Source organism: Macaca thibetana, chromosome 1, assembly GCF_024542745.1.
Source record: "Macaca thibetana thibetana isolate TM-01 chromosome 1, ASM2454274v1, whole genome shotgun sequence".
Classification (NCBI taxonomy): Eukaryota; Metazoa; Chordata; class Mammalia; order Primates; family Cercopithecidae; genus Macaca; species Macaca thibetana.
Window position 1 is genome coordinate 188,127,180 of NC_065578.1, and position 25,187 is coordinate 188,152,366.

Here is a 25,187-nt window from a genome sequence, read left to right on the forward strand (position 1 = left end):
TAAGCTGTCAGGAACATAGTCTGATCTCATTTAGAGATGGGGTGGGAGCATATGGGCAGTGTGCTTAGTCATACAAAAGAGCATCTTTAAATCCCCTCTCATTCAGTTAATATCCTCATAATCATATGAATGTCCATCTATGTTTCCCAATTGTATTATAACTGTCTTTTTCTATACCTGACTTTCATGTTTTATACAGTCATGCCCTGCATAAGAACATTTCAGTTAACAAGGGGCTGCAGATACGACAGTGGTCCCATAAGATCGCAATAAACCTGAAAATTACCCAGTGACATCACAGCTGTCGTAAGGTCGCAGACCAATGCATCACTCATGCGTTTGTGGTGATGTTGGTGTAAACAAACCTACCAGTCATAAAAAAGTCTTGCACATATAATTACATACAGTAAATAATACTTGATAATGATAAAACAATTATGTTACTGGTTTATGTGAATAATACTATACTTTTTATTGTTATTTTAGAGTGTATGACTACTTATAAAAAAAAAAAAAATCCTGTAAAACAGCCTCAGGCAGGTCCTTTGGGACATACTCCAGAAGAAGGCATTGTTATCACAGGAGATGACAGCTCCATGTGTGCTATTGCCCCTGAAGACCTTCCAGCGGGACAAGATGTGGAGGTGGAAAACAGTGATATTGATGATCCTGACCCTGTTGCAGGCCTAGGCTAATGTGTGTGTTTGTGTTTTAGTTTTTAACACAAAGGTTTAAAAAGGAAAAAATAAAAGTAAAAAATGTTTAAATAGAAAAAAACTTACAGAATACGAATATAAAGAAAATATTTTTGTACAGCTGTACAATGTGCTTGTGTTTTAAGCGAAGTGTTACTCCAAAAGAGTCAAAAAATTGAAAAACATGTTAAAGTTTATATAGTAAAACAGTTACAATAAGCTAAGGTTAGTTTTTACTAATGAAGAAAGAACATTTTTAAATAAATTTAGTGTAGCCTATGGGCAGTGTTTCTAAATTCGACAGGAGTGTACAGTCATGTCCTGGGCCTTCACATTTGCTCACCACTCACTGACTCACCCAGAGCAGCTTCCAGTCCTGCAAGCTCCATTCACGGTAAGTACTCTGTACAGACTGACCATTTTTTATCTTTTATACCATATTCTCACTGTGCCTTTTCTATGTTTACATATATTTAGATCTGTAAGTACTTACCATGGTGTTACCATTGCCTACAATATTTAGTAATATGCCATACAGGTTTGTAGCCTAGTAGCAATAGGCTACACCATATACCTAGGTCTATAGCAGGCTCTGCCATCTAGGTCTGTGTAAGTGAATTCCATGTTTGCACAACGACGAAATGCCTAACAATGCAGTTCTCAGAACGTATCCCTGTCGTTAAGCAACGCATGACTATGTTATACTTCAAGTGCACGTAGCACAGCCTGTCTCCAGCCCGTGGAGACCTAGGACTACTGAGGAAAGAAGTGACAGTATCCAAAGGCAGCAGGGATCTTCTAGCTGCAATGCTTTTTTTTCAAGGATTGTCTTTTCCCTGAAATAATTATTTGTATACTTTTTCTCACCCAACCCCTACTCAGAATCCTGGAAGTTTCCTCATGTCTGTAGCCAAAATGCCTCATACTCTGGTAGGTGCCTACCACTCCCTCTTTGTCTCCTCCCATGTCACCATGTCACCAAACTCACACTTTCATTCACCCCTGTGGAACCTATTGGGTCTCAGGGACTATTATGTAAGATACTAAACATCTGTAAGATTATGTATATAGAAAAGTCCTGCTAGCAATTTCATTTTTTAAACTCTCCCACTCTGTACCAGGCTCTGAGATAGGCCCTGGGAAGTAAGAACAAATGCAAAATTCATCTGACTATTGTTTAAATGAAATTGTAAGATCTCAAAGAAAGGTTTGCATTCACAGTTGGCCACCCCAGATCATGGCCCCAGACACTCAGAAGTTCTGTTCACGGTCTTCTGCCATCAGGGCTCCTTGAGTAGACAATCTTGAGAAGTCCAGCAAGGCTGTGAGATAAACTCCAGCGTTCTTTCCTCCACTCAGTCCCCACTCACCCCGAAGCCCCCAGGCCTGGAGAGCCCTCTCTTTCCTCCCACTCGAGTTTCCCCCGTTTTGCAGATCCAACTCCCTCCAGTTGCTTCCTCCTCCGTGTGCCCACCTTCTCCACACTCCTGGAGCTCTTTATGTTTCTTACCCCTTATGTGACTGTCTGCAAAAGTTACCTTCTTTTGTTTTCACCTATCTACACTTAAGTCTAAGGAGGGAGACCGCCATGTCTTATACAGTCAGTCAACCTGGCTGGTAACACATTCCTATATAAATACACCAAAGTCAAAAACATGCAAATGTCAAAACACAGGCTTACTTGTTAGGGTTTAAAAACCATAAATACAGCTTTTAAAATATTAGTATTAAAACAATAACCACACCTCCCCCTCTTACACAAAATATTTAATTTACTGGTATCATTCCAGCATTTCAGTCATGTTGCTTAATTTTGTTCTTTTTCTTCACAACCAAACACACCAGCAACTGGCTTAGCTCCAATGAGCAGCCACTAGAGGATAAAGGTTGCCCGACTTTCCACTGAACTGCTCATTTCTGTGTTGTCACAGTTGAATTAAGTTAATGAGACCCACACTTATTATTTGAATCAGCACTTTCATTGTTCTGTTTTTATAGCAAAGTGCCACCAAAGGCTCAAATAATAACACACACACACACACACACAACTGTGCAAAGATGACAGCCACACTGCTAAAGTTGAATGAAAGACTGACATGCATCAATAAATTGTTCAGAATATGGGCTCATCAGCTAATGTACAACGGCCCGAATAAGCGGAGCACAAGAGGAGGGTTTTTACTGGGCATGGGGGCGGGGGGGTTGTGACGTATAACATACACAATTTCCAATTTTATGGTGGTCAAGGATTGCTTTAACTACTTGCTCACTCCTGACCCCCTGCAGACAGTAGGGCCTCCACTGTCAATGAGAACAATTCACCTCCACAGAATAATATTCCATCCCCCAGATCAGTGGCATACAGCAAACCAATCCTTATACAACAGACAGCAAGAGACCTTTGCAGCAAGAAAACATTTTTCCTCACCCGCTGTGCCTCTGTATTTCCCAACTGTCAGCTTATACCGCTCCTTGCTGGAGGCCACTTGGAAGAAATCATATATAGCATAGGCGGATTCATTGGCAGTCTGTAAATCCACTCTCACCTCATACCGCGTTGGAGTGCCAGTGGTGAGGTTGTGTAGCTTGTCAAGTCCTAAAAATAAAAAACGGAATTCCAACACCCAATCCACCCATGTGTGCGACTGAGTACTCAACATGTGCGTCTGAGGCTTTCAGGACCTAAAGTCACTTTAGTCTTTACCTTCTCTGCTAATAAGGGGCAGTCTCAGCACTTTCTCTTTCAGGGACTCATAGTCACGCTAAGGAGTGTGGAGACCATGTTCTATGGAAGGGAGCAGTGAGGGGTCAGGGTAACCCCAGAAGGAATCTGCCTCCATTGGCTCCATCCCTCTAAAACAGAAGCAGTTGTATTTATCATCCATTTATCTCACCAAGTAGGAGGGCGGGTCAATGACTCATCCTAAGATCCCCGAAGAGATTTTATACTGAACAAACCACAACATCATCTACTCTATTAGACACTGGGTATCTGAATCATGACTTTTTAATTCTTCATTTCCCATTTCATGCTTTTGGCTATTTCCCTCTCTGTGAACATCTGCTCCAGAGGAGAACAGAGGGAAAAGGGGGAAAGCATTGCCCACAATGCCTGGCATCACCACCAGAATTTTAGAGACTGCTAGAGTGACCTTCCAGTAATGACCCAGCATCCCAATCCCTGAACTTTTTTTCTACTACTGTGCCTTCTAAGATCTTCAGGCTGCAGGCAGATCCTGCAGAGCTTAAATCAGCATAAAACCCCTGTGACCACCCTACCTTTCAACAAGTTCAGAGTGCAGGAGAGCCTTCCCATCAACACGCCCACCAAGACCCTGCTCAGCACAGTCCTCTGTCTCCCTGCCACTGGGGCCTCTCTGTGAAGGTGGTGAGCTTCCCTAAGCCTCCTAGCTAGCTTGTCCTGGGAGAAATCACCCCCCACAGCCCCAGCCTCCTGGATTCTGAGATCATACCAAGCCAGAACTCCTTCGTGGGGTCCCCAAAGCCTTCCACATAGGTCCTCCATCGCTTGAAGAAATCCAGCTGCCCAGTGTTCCGCCTCTGGAAGACCTGAGAAGGGAGACGAACACTTCATTCTGACCCTCCAAACAGATATAGGTGCTGGGAGACAAGAGAAAACCAAGAACTTGCTCATACACTGCCTTCCTCCAGCTAGCATGTCTTTCTTTTTAGAGAGGCTTTTTATTTATATGTCAGTAGATATAAATAATTAATAATGCTTATAATTAATAAGCATTATTTATATGTACAGTAGTATGTCAGGTACTAAGGCGTGTAGAGCAAAAGCAGAGAAGCTTCCTGCCCTCAAGAAATTTCAGTTCTTTCCATTATTTGTGTGATTTAGTTGCCAGTGTGGATTGTCTAGGGCAAGACATTCCAGACCTCTGCCAATTCTCACATGTAACTTTCAACACCCATTTAACTCAATTGGGGCACATCACATTTATAGCATCTTTTTTCCCCTTTTCTCAAATAGTTTGAGAGTAGAAATTATTTTTTAATTCACCTGATTCTTAGCATAGCGATTATTTAATACTTATGGAGAAAAAAGTTCACACAACAAGTATTTACTGAGGATCTACTATGCACTAGGCAATATACAAGATAGTGTGCAAAGTGAATAAATCAGAAATGGTCCTTTCCCTCCTGGAGCTAATAGTTCAGTAAATACAATTACTAAGTTAAATAATTTTTTAAATGCAGTTAAAACTGTAATAAGGGCTATGAGGGAAAGATGCAACAGAACTGCAAGAGCGTAAAACAGGAGGACCTGACCAAGGAGCCAAGAAACCACCCCCAGGACATGGCTGAGCTGCAGGATGAGTAGGAGTGGTCAGGCAAGAGCACGGGGAGCAATGTTGGGGCTGCTGGGGGCTGAGGAAGGGATGGAAAGGGAGGCTGAGAAGATGGCAAGAGTCAGTCCTGGTAAGCTTTTAAAAGAGATTGTTGAAGACATTGGTCCAGGTAAGAACGGTGGAAATTATTGCAGAGTTTTAAGCAGGAAATGAGATCCGATCAGATTCATCTCTAGCTATCGTGCATGGAATGGACTGGTCAGCGGTAAGAGTGGAAGTGAGATGACTAGTTAGGAGACCACTGTAGAGTGCAGATGAAGGGGGACAGTAGCTTGGATGAGGGATGCCCTGAGGATAGACGGAAGTGGATAAAAGGTAAAGTTGACAGGGCTGGTGACAGAATGTGGAACTGAAAGAGGAGGAAGTCAAGGTAAGATAAGTTTCTTATAGTTTGGGCTTGCAGATGACTCTTCCCTCAGCTATTCACTGAGATGGGGGATTCAGAGAGGACAGGTTGTAGTTTTTGGGGTTTTTGTTGTTGTTGTTGTTTGTTTGTTTTTTGAGGCGGAGTCTCACTTCATTGCCCAGGCTGGAGTGTAGTGGTGTAATCTTGGCTCATTGCAACCTCCACCTCCCAGGTTCAAGTGACTCTCCTGCCTCAGCCTCCCGAGTACCTGGGATTACAGGCACACACCATCATGCCCAGCTACTTTTTGTATTTTTAGTAGTGACAGGGTTTTACCATATTGGCCAGGCTGGTCTTGAACTCCTGACTTCATGATCCACACACCTCGGCCTCCCAAAGTGAAAGTGTGAGCCACCATGCCTGGCCGAGTACAGATTTTATGAGTGGCTCATGAGCTCATTTGGGGATGTGGTAAGTGTGAGTTATTTCTGAGGTATGCTGGTGAATGAAAATATCACAGAGCAATTGGATGTAAGGGCTGGAGTTCTAAAGAGAGGTCTAGGCTAGACTTATTGAGGTAGAGTGTGTCTCAGGCAATGCTAGGAGTTCACCGAGTCCCAGTTCACTTTCTTCTTCCCAGGAACACAGGAGGATGTCCATTTACAGCTTCCCTTGCATTCAAGTTGGAGCCATGTGACTATTTGCAGCCAAAAGGCTGTAGGTGGGAGCCTTTTGTGTGTGGGTGGGTTCTCCACACTCTCTCTTCTACTGCCATGCACCACAGGGCCATGGGAAAGGCCACATACTGAAACAAAAGAACTATGAGATGGAAACAGCCTGAATCCATGAGTCACACTTGTAACTGGCTGCCAAACCTGCACAACACATTGCACACATGAGAAAAATACATTGTGTTTGTTCAATTGCTGGAATTTAGAGTTGGTTTGTTACTGCAGCATAGCCTATTCCATCCTAGTTAGTGCAGAGAAGCATGGGACCCAGAGGAGGGTAAAATGAAGTCATGGGAAAAGATGAGACCACGTAGGAAGAAAATGGGAACTGAAAAGATAAAGTGGCCTAGAATCAAGCCTTGAGGACATCCAGTATGTATAACGAAGAAGGACAAATCCATCAAGGAAAGAGAAGGGGCAACAGAAGTGGAGAAAAAGAAACTAGAAAAATATGGAATCACAAAAGCCACAAAGAGAAAGGTGTGGTCAGTAGTGTCAAGTACTGATGAGAGGTCAAGGAACAGGAGGTCAAAACCATCCCTAGAATTTAGTGGCACAGAAATCACTGGTGATTTTACCTAGGGCTGTGTCAGTGTGAGATATGGACAGAAGCCAAACTGGAACGGAACAAAGAATGAGTGAGAAGCAAGAAAATGGAGGCAGAGTTGGGTACCATTCACCAAAGTGTGGACTGCTTTCTTTTCAAAAATTCCTCTGTTTGGAGAAGGAAGGCACTGTTCCAGTCACAGTAAATTGGATTCTTTTATAGGAAGTAAATCTGAAAAGTACCTACACACACCTGTGTACACTACTGAAATTGATAACACATCTAATTCCACATGACCTTGAGAACCAAGCTGAATGCCATCCTAGCTAACCTCAGGAACGATTCCCATTAACCAAAGGCTGGAATTGCATTTCTCTCTCTGCCTATTTTTCTTTGCATTCATTCAGATGCAGAAGCCCCAACACAAAATCTAATCTCCCTCCTTTCCACTAGACTTCACAGCATGTGCCTTGAAGTAAAACACATTATTTTGAATTTATAAGGTAAACCGCCTGACATTTGTGCATTCTTTATATTTTTCTCCGGAAAGAGAAAGGGAGGGAGGAGACAGTAGGTTACCCTGCAGCAATGCTGAGAACTCCACATGGGAATTCATATTTAACTCCTTCCAAAGCACCCATCCAAGTTTGCTGGCCAAGGAGTGGGGCACCATGGATGCAGAAGGCTCCAGGCTCCAAGTCAGACCACAGCCACTTCCTGGGCAGGGGACGGGTGGGGATTGCTGAGGCAGCCTCTTCTATTCCTGACCCTCGGCCAGCTCATGGTAAAACAGGAATGGAAGGGAAGAGAAGAGCCTACCTCATAAGACTGCTGGGAGAACTAAATGAGACACCACATAAAATGTTCTATAAATGGGCAAGAGCTGCCAAACAGAATATAGGAAAGATCACGACAAACAGTTAACACCGCGTTAACATTGTTGCTCTCTTTCCCCTTTGCTCAAGGATCCATCTTTTAAAGGTGCCCTGTTTCCTTCTTGGCTTCCCTCACTTTTTTTTCACTCATTTATTCACTTAGATGACAATCATTTCGTGAGCATCTGTTGAGTGCTGGCCCTGGAGCAAGTATTTATGATGCCATTTGACAGATGTGAAAGTCCAGAAAAGCGAGTATCCAGAGTGCTACAGCTAATCACTGATACAGAGACCACGCATAAACCTTATCTTTCTGTCAGAAAGTCTGAAAATACCAGCCCTACTGAATCTGTTTCGCAAATAGCATTTCCAAAGACTCTGAGAACTTGCTAATTTCCTAACAAGGTGCCTGATCCCACCCCTTCCTTGAGACTCTTGTTGTACCGTGGACAGTGGAAATTTAGGACAGATGTAGCACTGATGTATGGCTCCACATACATCGGGTCAAATCACGTTCCCACCACAAGGTCAGGCTCAAATCCAGCCTTTCCTTTCTAGGATGCATTACAAAGGTATTTGGTCTCTATCTCCAATCAATGGACCCAGTGCCCAAGCTTGATAGGAGCTTTCCAGCAGTGTGTGTGTGTGTGTGTGTGTGTGTGTAACAATACTTCATCTGGGCCAGGGAAGCTTCCAAAAATGATTCTGGTGCTCTTTGCATCACTGTTTTGAACCAGAACCAGCTCTATACTTACTAGCTGTGTGCTTGGGCAACCTTGACAAGCCTCACTTTTCCAAACTGTTAGATTAACATGTTAACAGCCTCTCGGTCACAAGCTTAAATCAAGGCTTCAGCAAGGTCATTAATCATAGTAAATCATAAAGTAGTTAAGCCAGACCGTGGCACATAGAGATATAAGAAGTTGTTATGATCGCTCAATAAATGTTGGTTTGCATTTTATTATATCCGTTTCCAAATGAACGGACCCACAGGGACCACTGATGCATCTGGATCAGGCAGCCTTAACTGACTCACTCAGAATCTAAGCCACTCTCATTTGATGAGATGAAAACACCCTATAATGAACTATTAGGGTATCATAAAACCCCCTGACCAAGTAAGTTTCAAAGGGGGGAAAAAAAACCTCTTTATGTCTCGTTCTATACTAGAGTGGTCATTGCATTTTAGAACTTATTCAATGCCCTGAATGACTAAATACAGAGAAAAAAAGTCAAACTTGCACTGAAATGTCTGTGGAAAGAGCCTCTAATGCAGCCCTTAAGACTTTCAAGATGGAAAACAAAGATGGAAATATTTGAGACATTAAGTGTTCCCTGATGTTCTTTCCAGCCTCCCACCAGCGGCAGAGTTTACCTCAGGGCACAGTTCTTCTGGTCTGTTCTTCAAATTGAGTTCCTGCTGCTTGGGATGGAAGAATTACCATAAAAGGATTTTAAAAGCTCAATAAAACAGAGAAACTGACTATGGGTCATCCTTCAGTGACAAAGGACTCTTGAATTCCCCCCAAAAAACTATGCCAACTGTGAGTAAAATGTTTTGTGGGGAAGTTTTCAGGACTCTGTGTTTTCTGGAGCATGGTGCCTTTAAGTAAAACCCTGCAGAACCTCAGTTCATGCACGACCCCCAGGAATCTGGCTCAGAAAACAAGACTTGGGGTGGGGTTGGGGCTGGGGAGGGTCAGAATGCACAGTGGTTTTATTATTTTTGGAACCAATCTCTGTGTTTGAGGAGGGGTCCTTTCCATGAGCAGGATATAAATGGCAAGCTGCTTGGGGGCAGGGATTTCCATTGGTTTGGTTCACTGCTGGATCTTGAGTACATGAAACAGTGCCTGACACACAGTAGGCACTCAATAAATATTTGTGCAATAAGTCATGACTATTCCAGGGCAGACAGACTGACAGATCTCTTTCTAAATGTTGTCCCAGATAAACGCCTCTTTCTCTGTGGGAGCTTGGCTTACAAAAAGGCCACACTAGACAATACAAACATCCTGCCAAAGGTCAATTATGGGCACAAAGGCAGGAAATTGGACTGCAGGCCTGAAGGGACAGAATGCTTAGCCTTACAATGGTGCTGATGAAAAGCAGCAGGTACAGCCCTATGGGTCTGGTCGGGTAGAGGACCTCCCATGTTACATTCTGTTCTGTTGTTTTTTACATCAATCAAGAATTTCCCCCAACCAATCCAATTACTGCCTTTCAACCGTCAGATGCCGCTGTGCAGATAATAAGTTTTCTTCATTGCTGCTCATCAGATGGTATCTTTTTATTCATGTCTGCTCAAGTGTCTTTGGTTTCCCAGGCCCCTGAGTGAATGTGTAAATGAATAAGGTTTGAGCACTATGAGATCATGCTCTCTCTTTCCCACAGTGACTTGCGGAGGCACAGCAGGTTAAGGCTGCATTGTAGCTTGGAGCAGTGAGAGTCTTTATCATTCAGGCACAGGAAGAAAAGGGGCAAGGGGAGATGGAAGGATCAGATTGCAACCCTCAAAAGCAGCTCATCATATAATTGGATCAGGCTGCTGCAATCAAAGAAGCTGCCATGTGGTTTAGGCAGACAATGGCCCGAGAGAATAAAACGTCTACACAGAAGAGGGACAATTAGAGCATTGCCCAAGTTTCCGTCTTTCAGGCTTTAGTCTTTCCAATCAAAACCTCAAAGGCCTTGTTACTGTACTGTGGAGCCAGGGTACAGAACTTGAACAACAGACTCCAGTTCAGAGGACTGAACTCCCCAGACAGGCTATGCATTTGCATTTTGGATGACCTGAGATGAACTCACTGAGAAGACCAATGAGTTAGGAGGCTGGAGTCTTGAAATCTGGTCCCAGCTTTGTCATTCTTGTATGACTTAGGTCAAGCACTTCTTTCTGTGGGCCTCACTGTCCCTATCTGTAAAATAGGAAAAACAATCCTCTCTCACTTACTCTAAAGCTGTTGTGTGAGGGTCATGTGTTCAAAGTGCTTTGAAGAAAGTAAAATATAGGTAATACATACATATAAGGCATTACTAGATGATGATCAACCCACAAGCCTTCTAGGACAGGGAATAAGTACTAGGCTCTATCCTTACAGTGGGTTGGTGTCAGAGGCGTTTGAACCAGAGCCATCTTGAGTGAGTGCTAAGACAATGGGTCTGGGACTTGCTGGGCTGCATTCCCAGAAAGTTAGGTATTCCGAGCCTCCAGATGTTTATGGTTAAGGGAACAGATTGACAGTGTTTACTAAACAGACCCAGACTTAGGAATGTCCTGATATCCTGATATCTTGCGAACAGAAGCACTCCTAATTTTGCTTTAAATATAATAATATTGATTCTTGCAAAATACAGTAATTAAGAAAATTAATCCTCTATCACAAACCCTTGTAACAGAGCACATCTCCTCAAGATCTTTTTTTATCCTATATATAAACAAGTATCGTACCTAGGGTGCATGCATTCCTCCTTACTTTCAGAAACGCCCTACTCTGTCTATGGAGTAGTTGTACTTTCACCACTTTACTTTCTTAATAAACCTGCTTTTGCTTTGCACTGTGGACTCGCCCCGAATTCTTTCTTGCATGAGATCCAAGAACCTTCTCTTGGGATCTGGATGGGGATTGCTTTCCTGTAACATTGGGATCTCTCTAAAAACAGCAACAAGCCACCAAAACTCCTCTCTTCCATGGGTGGAGAAGAAATAGGGCTCCAAACACTCTGTGGAGCATCCATGACCGGCATCCTGGGCTGAGAAGCAAGGCCCTATGCAGAGCTCCCCAGGGTTCTGCGTGACTCACAATCCAGCCACCTCCGTCCGTGTCCATGTCGCAGTACACCTGCAGGGGCCGGCTGGCATCGCCATGCAGGTAGATGGTGTACAGACCACTGGCGGCATTGCTGTTCTGCTGAACCTGACTGCAGTCCGAAGGGTGTGGGAAACGGGCACCAACTGGGAGCCAAGCAGAGAGAGTATTGTTAGGAGCTGGGCAAGGAGGAAAGAGGTGGAGTTTCTCCCTATGTTAAGGCAACTTATTTTGTTTGGAAATCATTTTGTAACTTCCTACTTTAGCTTCTTCCAACTCTTCACTCATATCTTATTTTTCTATTCAACTCCCCAAATGTACCAGGAAAAAGTCAAGTTCACATCACCTCCTCCCCCAACTCAACTGCCCCACAAAATAACACTCTCTTTCACTCCTCTCTTTAGCCTCCCCATTGTGGGATGGATTTCTTTTGAACACATAACTCCATTTCCACTTCCCCATGCCTAGAGAAATCAATAGTTCTGCATCCACTTGCTCCTCCCTGGACTGCTTTGCTAGCCTCTCCAATGCTGGTTCTCACTGCATGGTCATTCAGAGCACAGGATTCCACATTACCTGTGGAGAGGGTGGTGGATACATTTCTGCTCCGGAGACCACCCTTAAAGGCAACAAGGGAGACAGGGTAGGTGGCACCTTGCTCCAGGCCTTGCAACTCAAACCTCTGGTCTTCTCGTCCCAGCTGTATCTCCTACCAAACAAGGCAGATAGTAGACAGCTAGTGACTCAGTTTATCACCCACTAGCACCCTAGGTGTCAACAGCATTCCCGGGTACTAATGACAGAAGCTCTCTGAGGGCACAGTCTTTTGTCTCTCTGAAGCCTCAGTGGCAGCCCAGAATCACAGTGGGTCCCAGCCACTTCTCTGGAGAGCCATGCCATGGAGAGTCAGCACCACTGGGAGCATCAGCTGAGAGCCAGTACCCAGGACTGCAGCTTCAGGATTACCGGCCAAGTTTCTGGGATACTTTGGCCTTCAGATACACACAGGGGCTCTAACTACAGCCATCGCTGGCAGCAACAGGCTGGCAATGCCGGGCTAAGAAGAAATTAATAGGGGAGGTGAAACTGGCCACTGATATCTGAGACAAGGAGATAGTTGGTATTTCAATAAACTTCCTTCTGAACCAGTCTTACTTCCTCTATAAACATAGGGCTAATCTTCCTAGCGGTGCTGTCATAAGCACTAATTAAGATAACAAATAAACCTAAGTGTCCTTCCTGTTTTTCCTTCCTCCCTTCTTTCTTCATTGGCAAGGAGGGAGAATAATAATTTTCCACTGGGACAGGCTTTGAAAATTTGCTGGCCTTCAGATTCTAAGGGGAGCTATAACCCTTGAAATAAGGGTTAATCAATTCGTTCGATAAATATATATCAAACACCTACCATGTGCTAAGCACTGTCCTATGCACTTTAGATATGGTGATAAATGAAACAAACATAGAGCTTACATTTATTAAGGAAGACTAACCATAAACAAAATAACCCGGAGCAGATGTACAAGCAGCAATGTGATCAATAAAGATCAGCAAGCTGCCATGAGGCCACCAAATGAGCGGATTGGCCCAAGTTACTTGCTTCACACAGAAGAGAAGGCACCAGGAGAAAAGACAAGGAATCCCCCGTACCTTAACTGTGCCGTCTGGGAACTGGTAGGTCAGAATGTAGCCATGGATCTGAGCAGAGGGGGGTGTCCAGGTCAATACACCACCAGACTGCATTACAGCAGATGGACGAAGGTTTCTGGGAGGGTCAATTTCTGTACGTAGAAAGTCAGGTAATTGTTATTACTAAGATACAACTGAGGCAAGGTAATTTTTGATATACCAGTTTATATTTTCCCCTTTCAAACTCTCCCATTTCTCCTCCTTCTTTCAAGCAGTTTGCAGACTCTCTTCCTCCCTGCCACAGGGCCTTTCTGACCTTTGTTTCTAAAAGTACAGACCCATTAGAGACAAGAAGAACAGGGCATTGGGTGGGTCCCAGAGGAAGGGAAAGAGAAAGAAAGAAAGAGAGAGAGAGAGAGAGAAGGAAGGAAGGAAGGAAGGAAGGAAGGAAGGAAGGAAGGAAGGAAGGAAGGAAGGGAGGGAGGGAGGGAGGGAGGGAGGGAAGGAAGGAAGGAGAGAAAGGAGGAAAGAGAGAAAGGGAGAAAGGGAGAAGGAAAGAGAAAGAAAGAAAGAAAAGAAGGAAAGAGAAAGAAAGAAAGAAAGAAAGAAAGAAAGAAAGAAAGAAAGAAAGAAAGAAAGAAAGAAAGAAAGAAAGAAAGAAAGAAAGAAAGAAAGAAAGAAAGAAGGCCGGGCGCGGTGGCTCAAGCCTGTAATCCCAGCACTTTGGGAGGCCGAGGCGGGCGGATCACGAGGTCAGGAGATCGAGACCATCCTGGCTAACACGGTGAAACCCCGTCTCTACTAAAAAAATACAAAAAACTAGCCGGGCGAGGTGGCGGGCGCCTGTAGTCCCAGCTATTCGGGAGGCTGAGGCAGGAGAATGGCGGGAACCCGGGAGGCGGAGCTTGCAGTGAGCTGAGATCCGGCCACTGCACTCCAGCCTGGGCGACAGACCAAGACTCTGTCTCAAAAAAAAAAAAAGAAAGAAAGAAAGAAAGAAAGAAAGAAAGAAAGAGAGAGAGAGAGAGAGAGAGAGAGAAAGAAAGAAAGAAAGAAAGAAAGAAAGAAAGAAAGAAAGAAAGAAAGAAAGAAAGAAAGAAAGAAAGAAAGAAAGAGAAGGAAGGAAGGAAAAGAGAAGAAAGGAAGAGGTGGGGGAGGGAGGAGGGAAAGAGAAGGGATATAGGAAAAGCAGAGCTTTTCTTCAATGTACTTCCTCACCCAAACACTAGAGGGAAAGCAAGTGTGTAAGCAAGTGTGGGTAAGCAAGTGTGCACTGTAGACCAGGAAAATGAAAGCTCAGTAAAAATACTAGTCAACATCATAACTGGTCAGAAGGCTCTTTTTTTTTTAACCAAAGAAGATATGAATGGAAATTTCTTTTTTGAAAAAGCATTATCACAGAAGGTTATTTTAATTTAGAACTTCCCAAAAAGACGCCTCCAGGCTATTTTCTACCCAGTAGCATTTCAGCTGAGAACTGAATTGCAGTATTTTAATAGAAATCAGACAGCTGTTGTTTTGAATTAGTATGTTTTGACAAATTTTGAGTTTCTGTAATATCAACTTGGTTTGATTTTCTAAAGCATAACATCTGGCATGGATTTTATTCTAGTCGTCTCACAGAAAAACCGAATTTCCTGATTTCATAATCAAGGCAAAACTGTGGCTATTTTAATATCTTAAGCAATCTCCTGCCACCTCTTTGCCCACCACCCCCTGGTTATGGACTAGAGATGTATGTCTTAGTTACTTTCACATTTCTATGGAGCAAGAAAATAAGAATTTTTTTTATTGCTGTCTTCAAAAATGGAGAAGGTGAAACCAAGAGAAGATAAAGAAGAAAGAGGAGAAGAAAGGAATAAGGGAGAAAGGAACAGAGAAAGGAAGGGGAGAAGGAGGTAGGAAGTGGGAAAAAGGGAAGGAGGGAGAACTGGCTACTGGTTGCATCTGGAGAGCAACACTGCGTACTAGGGAGTCCAGGACAAAGAGAAGAATTGTTTGTTTGTTTGTTCTTGAGATGGAGTCTCGCTCTTGTTGCCCAGGCTGGAGTGCAATGGTGCAATCTTGGCTAACTGAAACCTCCTCCTGGGTTCAAGCAATTCTCCTGTCTCAGCCTCCCAAGTAGCTGGGATTACAGGCACCTGCCACCACACCTGGCTAATTTTCGTATTTTTAGTAGAGACAGGGTTTCCCCATGTTGGTTAGGCTGGTCTCAAACTCCTGGCCTCAGATGATCCGCCCGCCTCGATCTCCCAAAGTGCTGGGATTACAGGCATGAGCCTCCGTGCCCAGCCATTTTTTTTTTTTTTAACACATCTCTGTTTAGTTTGAAAATATTTACTACAAGCATATATTACCTTTTAGATTAAAAATGCAAGTTGATTTTAACTAATAAAGATCATAGAGAAATTCAAGACATCTCTAGGTCCTGTGGCAACATTTGGTGCATTCAACCAAGGATGGAATGGACAGACCTTGCCCGCACTGCCTGAAGAGGCCCACAGACCTCAGGGTGGGCACAGTGCTGTCTTCCAAGTGCTTCTGGGTTCTGACCTCCCTGATGCTCCGCCAAGACCAGAGGCCCCATCACACACACAAAATACATGCAGTTCAGGTGCCTTTCCTCCTCAACTGAGGATGGAAAGGAGAAAGATGCACCCCCTTTGCCTCCATTGTGGAAGATGGAAACAGAAGAGGCTCCTGCCTCTATCTTCTCCCAACTGCAGCTAAGGCCCAACCATTTTCTCCAGAGCAAGTGTGGAGAGTATGAGCGCTGGGCCAGGTGGAGGGGTGAGGGAGGCCGCCTTTGACACCAGCACTCCCTCTACACTCTCTTAGCTGTGTTGTTGGGTCAACTTAATTATCTCAAAGACATAAAAAAGGAACCACTTTGAAGAATGCCCTCGGGTAAAGCAACCACCCTCCTGCTCCCTTCCCCAGCCTATGGAGGAAGGTTCTCTCCTGGTAAGTGTGAGGGGTTCCCCTGGCCTGGTCCCTCTCAGTACCTGTCTGGGCCTTGGTGTCGGCCTTCTTGCTCTCCTGGTCCCCCTTCTGGGCCCACACGTGCACCATGTACTCCATGCCCGGTCTCAGGCCCGTCAGGATGGTGCTGCTGTGCTCCTTCCCCACCGGAACCTCCCTGGTCTCTCCATCCGCAGAGGTGTAGCGCACCACATACTTGTCAATCGTGGCCTGCACCGGGTCCCAGGAGACAGTGGCCATATTCTCTGTCACCCGGTCAGTCACCAGGTTTTTGGGGCTGTCAATTTCTTTTTAAAAGGATTTAGAAAAGGCTGAACTTTAGAACAAAGGAGGGCATCCCATCTTACCACCCCATCACCAGGTGCTCTCCATCATGTTATCATTAATAACGGTAGAATTCTACTTAAAACACCAGTCAAAGGCCCCTGGTCTCATTTCCAAGGAAACAAACCACTGGACATAAAACTGGAAGGAATCAGATCTTCTCCCAGTTTTTATATATAAAAAATTTCTGTCCTTGTAATTCTCATCAAAATAACAATAAAACTTGCTAAGCAACAAGATGAGCCACCATAACTGCTGTGGATATAACCTCTTTTCTGATCTCCCTGGTATCTAGTCGAGGTCATATCCTCCAACCTTTCTGACTTATAAAACAGGAGGAGAATGCAGGCCCAGGGAAATGGAGGGTACAGGCTAAGTTCCTGTTGACATCTTATGTTAAAGTCAAGACTCTTCACTCTGAATTTTGGGCCCTCCCACCCTCTCAAGGACTTTGCTGCGGATCTGCCCTTTCTCTCCTGTGTCATCAATCTCCTCTTCTCTGTCATCAGTCCCAGACAAGCAAGGTCTAGAATCCCCCATCCTCCCCCATATCATTCCATTTCTCTGCAACCCTAAACTGACAGATTGTCTCAAGAGAAATGTCTACATACCCAACTTCACTGCTTACTCTCCAATCGTGTTTGCATCTTTCTATGCCACACAACTAAATCTGCTAGTCTAAGTCACCAACAACATCCGTATTGCCACCTCTAATGGATACTTGCCTTTCTCAACTTTACACTGCTTCTGGGTGGCATTTGGCAGAGCTGATCCACGCCCTCCTTCTTGAAACACTCTCAACTCTCAGCTTCCGTGACTACACACTCCCTTGATTTTCCTAACTCACTGGCTCTTCTTCAGTCGTTTGTCAGCAACCTTCAAACACTGGAGCACCCAAAGCTCCCTTTCTTTGTTGTTTGCTTTGTTTTGTTTTGTTGATACAGAGTCTCGCTCTTTCACCCAAGCTGGAGAGCAGTGGTGCCATGATAGCTCACTGCAGCCTTGACCTCCCAGGCTCAAACAATCCTCCCACCTCAGCCTCCTGAGTAGCTGGGAATACAGGTGCATGCCACCACACTCAGCCAATTTTTGTATTTTTTTTGTAAAGACAGGATTTCACCAGGCTGGTCTTAAACTCCTGAGCTCAAGCAATTCACCTACCTTGGCCTCCCAAAATTCTGGGATTACAGGTGAGAGCCACTGCACCTGTCCCAAAGCTCCCTCTTTTCCTCTCTCTGCTTTTCCGCCTAGGTGATCTCACTCATGCCCGTGGCTTTAAATACCAACTAGATGCTAATCGCTCCACAATATCTATTAATTCTGAGCCCCTCACTAGTTTATACAACTGCATCTCCACCACAGTGCCTGGCCTGTATTAGACACTCAATCCATATTTATGTAATCAATAAATGAATCACTCAACTAACAAGGAATCTCACAAGTATCTTGAACTTAAATATTTAAAAGTCTTGATGTTCCTCCCCAAACTTTTTATTTCTCAGTCTCCCCTCTCAAGAAATGGTAGTTCAATCTCCCATGTTGCTCAAATAAATAACACAGGTCATACCTGAGTCCTCATTTTCTTCCTACCTCAAATCTATCAACAGGTATTATCATCCATACCTCAAAAATATATTCCAGACATCCCCTCTTCTCTATCCCTTTTGCCATCACACTTATCTAGACAATCAGCATTTTGCACCCAGACTTTTCTAGCAGCTTCTCTACGAATCTCCCCACTTCTATCCTTGTCATTTTATCCATTTATTCTCCTCACTGTGGCCTGGAAAGTGTTTTTTAAATGAACACTGCATCATATCACTCTTCTAGTATTAATAAATATAGCCCATTTTGTCCTCTAAGTACCAAACGGTCCTGGCTGACCTGCCCCTGCTCCTCCCACCTCATCTCAGGCTACTTGCTCTCCTGCCCACTATGCTCCAGCAAAACTAGCCTCTTTTCATTTTCCAGCCATCCCCGGTACTGTTCTAGCTGAGGGACATCACACATACTCTTCCCTCTGCCAGAAATGGCTAGTTTTCATCAACATCCATTCTCCCCCTTCTTCTGTAAGCATACTCACTGTCCAACAGATCTCTCTGCAATGATGAAAGTATTCTATGATCGGCACAGTCCAATACCACAATTTTATTAGTCACATGTGGCTACTGACCATTTGAAATGTGGCTAATCCAAATAAGAAAATTTTTTATTTTAATTATTTTTAATTAATTAAAATTTAGGCTGGGCATGGTGACCATGCCTGTAATCCCAGCACTTTGGGAAGCCGAGGCAGGAGGATCACTTGAGCCCAGGAGTTCAACATAGTGAGACCCCATCTCTAAAAATAATTAAAAATTAGCCAGGCTTAGTGGCATGTGCCCATGGTCCCAGTTACTTGGGAAGCTGAGGTGGGAGGATGGCTTGAGCCCAGGAGGTCAAGCCTGCAGTGAACAGTGATAATACCACTGTACTCCAGCCTAGCTAACAGAATGAGACCCTGTCTCTGAAAATAAAATAAAAATAAAAATAATTTTAATAGCCACATGTAGCTAGCAGCTGCTGTGTTGGAGAGGACAGCATAACTGAAGTAAAGCTGGGCACAGGGCCATCCAGCTAAAGACCTCATTTCCTAGCCTTTTGTGCAGTGAGGTCTGTCTGGGACCTGGCAATGGAACATGAGAAGGGCTGATGTGTACAATGTCCCAGTGATGCCCTGACCTTCAGCATGCCTCTTCCCACTGGCTACAATGCAGACAGGGTGGTGACCAGGTAAAGGAGGGCAACTTGCTAGGGATGACTAAGCAACAATCACAGAAGCAGCCTGGGTGTCCTGGATGAGGAGCGACCGTATCAGCCCTGGCCATTCTTCAGAGAGGAATACACACCTTTCCTGCTGAAGCAACTGTTGTTTGAGTGTTTCTGTCAATGTATAGCAATAGCATAGCAATCCTATTACTACTCACCCTTCCCATCTACAAGACATCCTTACCCTGTAATTCTCTATACCTATACCATGTTCATCTCCTTCACAGAATTTAGCACAATTTACGGGTTTAAATGTGTTTTCTTATTTATTGTCTATCTTCACACTAGACTTCAAGAGAGTAGAGATATTTGTTTTGTTCGCCACTGTGTTCCCCAGGCCTGGCACTTAGACGATACTCACTAAAAGTCAGTTGCCTACTGCAAGGAAACAGGGCTCCAGCACCCAGGTGAATACTTGCTCCTTTCTATTACACAGCGTCTATTCTGTCAAACCTACACAAAATAGCTTGCCACAAAACAGGTTTTTAATCAGTGGTTTTAAGACTTTCATATTGGTTTTACATTATTTTCTATAATTGTCTATAGCTGAGAGACACAATGATTGAAAACACAGGCTTTGGAAAGAGTTCCAAGACATTTGTGGGAAAAGACATTCGTGGGACTGCTCCCACTGGGTCCAGTACTGTAGTTTTTCAGACACGCTTGAACCAGAGCAACTCCATCTTGAACAGGAACTGGGTCAAATAAGGGTGAAACCTACTGGGCTGCATTCCCAGACAGTTAAGGCATTCTAAGTCACAGGATGAGACAGGAGGTCGGCACAAGATACAGGTCATAAAGACCTTGCTGATAAAACAGGCTGCAGTAAAGAAGGCAGCCAAGACCCACCAAAACCAAGATGGCAATGAGAGTGACCTCTGGTCATCCTGACTACTATACTTCCACCAGCGCTATGACAGTTTACAAATGCCATGACAATGTCAGAAAGTCACCCTGTATGGTCTAACAAGGGGAGGTATGAATAATCCACCTTTTGTTTAGCATATCATCAAGAAATAACCATAAAAATGGACAACCAGAAGCCCTCGGGGCTGCGCTGCCTATGGCTAGTAACCATTCTTTGATTCCTTTACTTTCCTAATAACTTGTTTTCACTTTACTCTATGGACTCGCCCTGAACTCTTTCTTCCATGAGATCCAAGAACCCTTTCTAAGGGTCTGGATTGGGACCCCTTTCCTGTATCCTGTAACACTTTGTTCTTTCTTTAGGTGAATGAAAGTGTTTGTTTTGTTTTTTGTTTTGTTTTTTTTTTTTTTTTTACAGCAAACTCTCCTAAAACACTCTGCAGCCCTGCGGTTACAGATGCCAAAAGCAGCTGCATCACCACTCAGCTGCAATAGATCAACCTGCATTAACTACCCCGGTTTGCTCTTCTCTTCACTCCTATTACCTGTCTGGGCCTTGGTGTCAGCCTTCTTGCTCTCCTGGTTCCCCTTCTGGGCCCACACGTGCACCGTGTACTCCACGCCTGGCCTCAGGCCCGTCAGGACGGTGCTGCTCTGCTCCTTCCCCACTGGAACCTCCCTGGTCTCTCCATTGGCAGATGTGTAGCGCACCACATACCTGTCAATGGTGGCCTGCACCAGGTCCCAGGAGACAGTGGCTGTATTCTCTGTCACCCGGTCAGTGACCAGGTTTTTGGGGCTGTCAATGTCTGGAAAAAAAAAATGCTGATCAATATGCACTATGAACAGGTCCCAGAGTGCAGAAACTCATGACCATTTTGCGTGGGGTGAAACCCTTTCATGTTTTATGGGGTTTCCGCCTCATATGCTCTTGTTTTGTTTTTAGCTGGTTCATGGACATCATCTTCTCCCCGGAGATACACCAGGCTCCTCAAGTGAAAAGCAAAATAGATCAGAAACTGAAAATCCAGGCTGTTACCTCTACCAAGTCTTTAGCAAAACAAATCTTTTATTCATCTAGAAAGGGTATATCAAGCCCCAACTCTATGCACGAAATGTTCTAGACAGTGTGCAGAATCCAGAGTTGGGAAATACATGGTTTCTGCTCACAAGGAACTAACAATTTTGTGTCTGGCATCATGTCAGTAAAGACCTCCTATTTCATACTAGAAGATTCTAAAAGCCACCCCTAAATATAAGCCCCTGGAGGGAAAGGGCAGCATCCTATTCTCCTGTGTTCCCAGTGCCTAGTAGTGAGCAGGACACATGGAAAGTACTTACTATATATTATTAAATAAATCAGCAAAAAGTAAAACCCTGGGTGAATATTCTCTAGTATATCATAGATTCACTCATCATGCTGGTTTGCTGATTAAATCACGGTACAAAATATGGTTAGATATCGCTTCCACTAAAATAAGAATATAACGCAAGAGCTGTCCTTATCCTCAAAACTCTGGCCAATGTATACTCTGCTGTTCCACAGAGGGGAACATGCTCTTTTCTTGTTTAAGCAACAGTTATTTGGTTGTTCTGGTCATGTGTATCCTATTGCTATTTACCCATCCTATCTGAGAAACATCACGACTTCATTATTCTCTACACCTACACTGTGTCATCTCCTTTATAGAACTTATCATAATTTCTAGTTATAAATTTGTTTTATAGTTATAATATGATTCATTTGTCATAAACCAAATGATATACATCTCCTTGCTATGGCAGATGTGACGTCTACATTCTTAAAGTCAAATTTTCAGTATACTATTGATAAAATTTGATTTTCATTTTCTGTTCCCACTCACAGACTCACTAAGAGACCCTTGATACTGTCTACGGCAAAAGATCCATGCAATCAGAAGAGGAGCTGATGGACTTGACCATGTAATCATAGCTTGGAGACTGCCATGTGGCCCTGACTTGCAAGGAAACTAGTTAAAGGAAAATGAGGGATGGTGTGTGTAATCTGTTATGAAAGGATGGACGCCATCCCACTCTTCCATTAATCATTGATTTCTGCCAATGTCAGAGAAGGAAAACAAAACTTGTCATCCATTGACTTAGCATGAAAGCTCTTATATTCCCAAAGAACAATGCTCCTTACCTGTCTGGGCCTTGGTGTCAGCCTTCTTGCTCTCCTGGGCCCCCTTCTGGGCCCACACGTGCACCGTGTACTCCACACCAGGCCTCAGGCCTGTCAGGACAGTGCTGTTCTGCTCCTTCCCCACCGGAACCTCCCTGGTCTCTCCGTCCTTGGCAGAGGTGTAGCGCACCACATACCTGTCAATAGTGGCCTGCACTGGGTCCCAGGAGACAGTGGCCATATTCTCTGTCACCCAGTCAGTCACCAGGTTTTGGGGGCTGTCAATGTCTGAAAAAAAAATTGCTGATCAATAAACACTATTAACAGGTAGCAAAGAGTGAGATCTGGGCATTTCACTTGTGGTGAGGCAGTTTCCTGTTCTTATGGTTTCTCCATATCACATGCTGGTTTTCAGTCATTTCATGGATGTAGACCTTATCCCCACAGCTGGATTCTTGGATTTTCAATAAAGCAGCACAGGAGAGTGGTATGAGTACTAAATCCAAAGTCAGAAGAACTGGGTTCTAGTTCCAGCCCAGAGAGGCAGAGTAGAGGTGCAGGGTGGAGCCAGGTTACTAGCAATCTAATCCCAGCTCTGCCGTCTGCCAGCTGTGGCTCTGGACAGTTCAGTTGCTGCTGGCTGGGCCTCAGCTTCTTCATCTGTAAAATCTGAGGTTTGGGTTTGATAAACTTTTAAGATTCCTTCAAGCATGAATATTCCATGCATGTAACTAATTTCATAACTTACTAACTTGTTTTTGTGACTTTGGGCAAATTGCTTTACTTTACTTCTGTATTTGTTAAAAGTGGTTGTTAGTGATTATTGCACTTACCACACTCTGAGTAGCTCTGTAAACCAAGAGAAAAAAATGTTATGTAGCAAAGGGCTTTGAAAATGTTAAAGTATTACAGTGTTTACCACTCTGAAGCCACAGAATATTTACTCTATAATTTAAAACGTAATTAAGGGCAAACCTACCTCTCTGCCTCAATTTTCTCCACAAGAGAAAAAAAGGCAGGGAAAAATAATATTAGTACATATTCTACAGAATTATTGTGAGTATTATATGAGTTAATAACATGTTTCCTAGTGTGATGTCAGCAAGATGGCCAATTAGAAATCCCTGACACTCGTCTTCTGCACAAAAACAACAACAACAAAGAATAAACAACAATATTTTTTAAAAAACTAAAGGAGAGTGCAGGATTATATCAAAGGAGAAACAGAAACTCTGGTAAGCACAGAAACTCAGGATAGCCAGATAGAGAACAGAAGGAAACCCTGGGATCCCAGCACTCCATTGCCCAGCTAAGAGCAGCTGGAAACCAGGAAGAACTTCTCCCTACAGCAAAAGGTAAGCAAGAAGATCCCAGTAGCCCCTATCAGCACCTTGTACACCTACCATCATCACCATTGGGATCTCCTACAGCTTTCACAGGCACTAAGCCCAGCTGAGGGAGCTGCCTACAGGCACACAACTATGCTCCTTAGAGATGGAGCCAATACTGTGCCCCATCCTCTGTGGCCTGCATGGCTACTGTGCTACACCGTCTTGGCATCTTGGAACCGGGACTACTGTTGGAATGTGTCTTGCTCTGAGGGTGAGTAGCCATTCACCCCTTCATCCCTGAGGGTAAACTGCTGCTGAGACACCACCACTCAGTGACCTGACATCTCCAAGCAGAGCTGTGAGCAACTGTTACACCTTTCCCCATGGGGCCAAGCAGCAGTGGAACCACTCCACATCCCCATCCCCTACCCACTCATTCCAGAGCTGAAGCTGTACCCTCTTCCCTGGAGAATCAGTACTTTGGTAAAACAGCTCCACCCACTTCTCTCACACTAGGCAGCACCCTACCCATAGGGGCCTAAGCCGAAACTGCACTAGTTTCAGTTCCTAAGTGAACAATGCTTTTAGCAGAGCCCTATATCCCAGGACAATGGTGTTGAGGCTATCTAGAATAGTCACATCCCTCAGGACTGAACTGGAGTGGCACATTGCCTGCTGGGGAATCAGTGCCTCAGCCAACCTGAGCAGCTGTATATCCTAGGGCTGTGCTGACATAGTATCCTAGGTCCCAGGGAAATACAGCAGTGGCTGGCTGAGACACCCCACCTTACTGGCCAGACAGCTCTAGTATTCTGCTTCTTTAGAGCTGGAGTAGGCCCCTTGAGTCTGAACTCCTGAGACACCCTTCTCCCAGGGAGTAGAGTCATTGCTGTGCTGCTCCCTGCCCTGGTACAGCCCAAAAAACAGTGTGCTTGATTATTTTGGGGAGCTTGCTGCTGCTGCATCTGGCCTCACAGAGACTGGGATACTGTCAAGTCCCACCATTGCAGAGTCTAGAATCACCACTACAGAATTCCTCACCCCTAGGGATCCAAGTTGCCACTGAACTCTATTGGTGCAGTTTCCCAAATTACAGCAATTACAGCCATATCTTGCACTCTGGGTTCACACTTCCAGAGCCCTTCTTTCTCTTCCAAGTTAAACCAGGGCTGCACCCTGCCCACCAGGGGTAGAATTACAGTTACAACCTGACCCCCTGAAGCCAAGCTGATAGGCACCATGGGCAACCTATATCCAGCCCTGACACAGAGACCACTCTGCATCCCAAGACTGAAGTGCCACTATAGGTTCACAAGACCCTGAGCCTAAGTAAGAACTTGCCCCATAGTTGCTTTGAGCACCTGTACTTGAAATCCAGTGCCTTGGCAGCTGCTTCTATGCCATGTCAGACCTGACACCAAGAGAGAGCCCTTCAGCTAAGTCTTCCCATTATGGAGAAAATAAGAATAGAATAGCCCTTGCCACAACAGCCCTTGCCACCAAGGACATTAACAACCTATGCTGCCACCACCACTACCACAAACTTCTGTAGTCTAGGCCACTGATATGTTCATAGTTATTGCTGATGTCAAACACAGTCAAAGAAGCTGCACAAAGACTATACCACTGAACTTACAAGAACCACCCTTCCCAACTGGCGCATTAAAATTCAACCAAGGTAAAAGTATTTCTCTAAGAAAGTCACTCTAGAAAGTTTGGAAGAAGCA

General features: G+C 44.3%; 2 protein-coding genes across 17 annotated transcripts in view; one reads left to right on the forward strand and one right to left on the reverse strand.

The window, feature by feature from the left end:
- Positions 1–25,187, forward strand: part of MRPS14 (mitochondrial ribosomal protein S14) — an 868,813-nt gene that overhangs the window by 739,793 nt on the left and 103,833 nt on the right. The gene's annotated exons all lie outside the window — the stretch shown is intronic.
- Positions 1–25,187, reverse strand: part of TNN (tenascin N) — a 123,238-nt gene that overhangs the window by 7,730 nt on the left and 90,321 nt on the right. Inside the window, exons 12-19 of the mRNA XM_050794339.1 lie at positions 22,151–22,417; positions 20,532–20,795; positions 16,011–16,274; positions 13,027–13,157; positions 11,956–12,088; positions 11,374–11,525; positions 4,169–4,265; positions 3,124–3,291 (exon numbers count right to left, since the gene is read on the reverse strand). Coding sequence (XP_050650296.1) covers positions 3,124–3,291; positions 4,169–4,265; positions 11,374–11,525; positions 11,956–12,088; positions 13,027–13,157; positions 16,011–16,274; positions 20,532–20,795; positions 22,151–22,417 — 1,476 coding nt within the window. The remainder of the gene's footprint in view (positions 1–3,123; positions 3,292–4,168; positions 4,266–11,373; positions 11,526–11,955; positions 12,089–13,026; positions 13,158–16,010; positions 16,275–20,531; positions 20,796–22,150; positions 22,418–25,187) is intronic.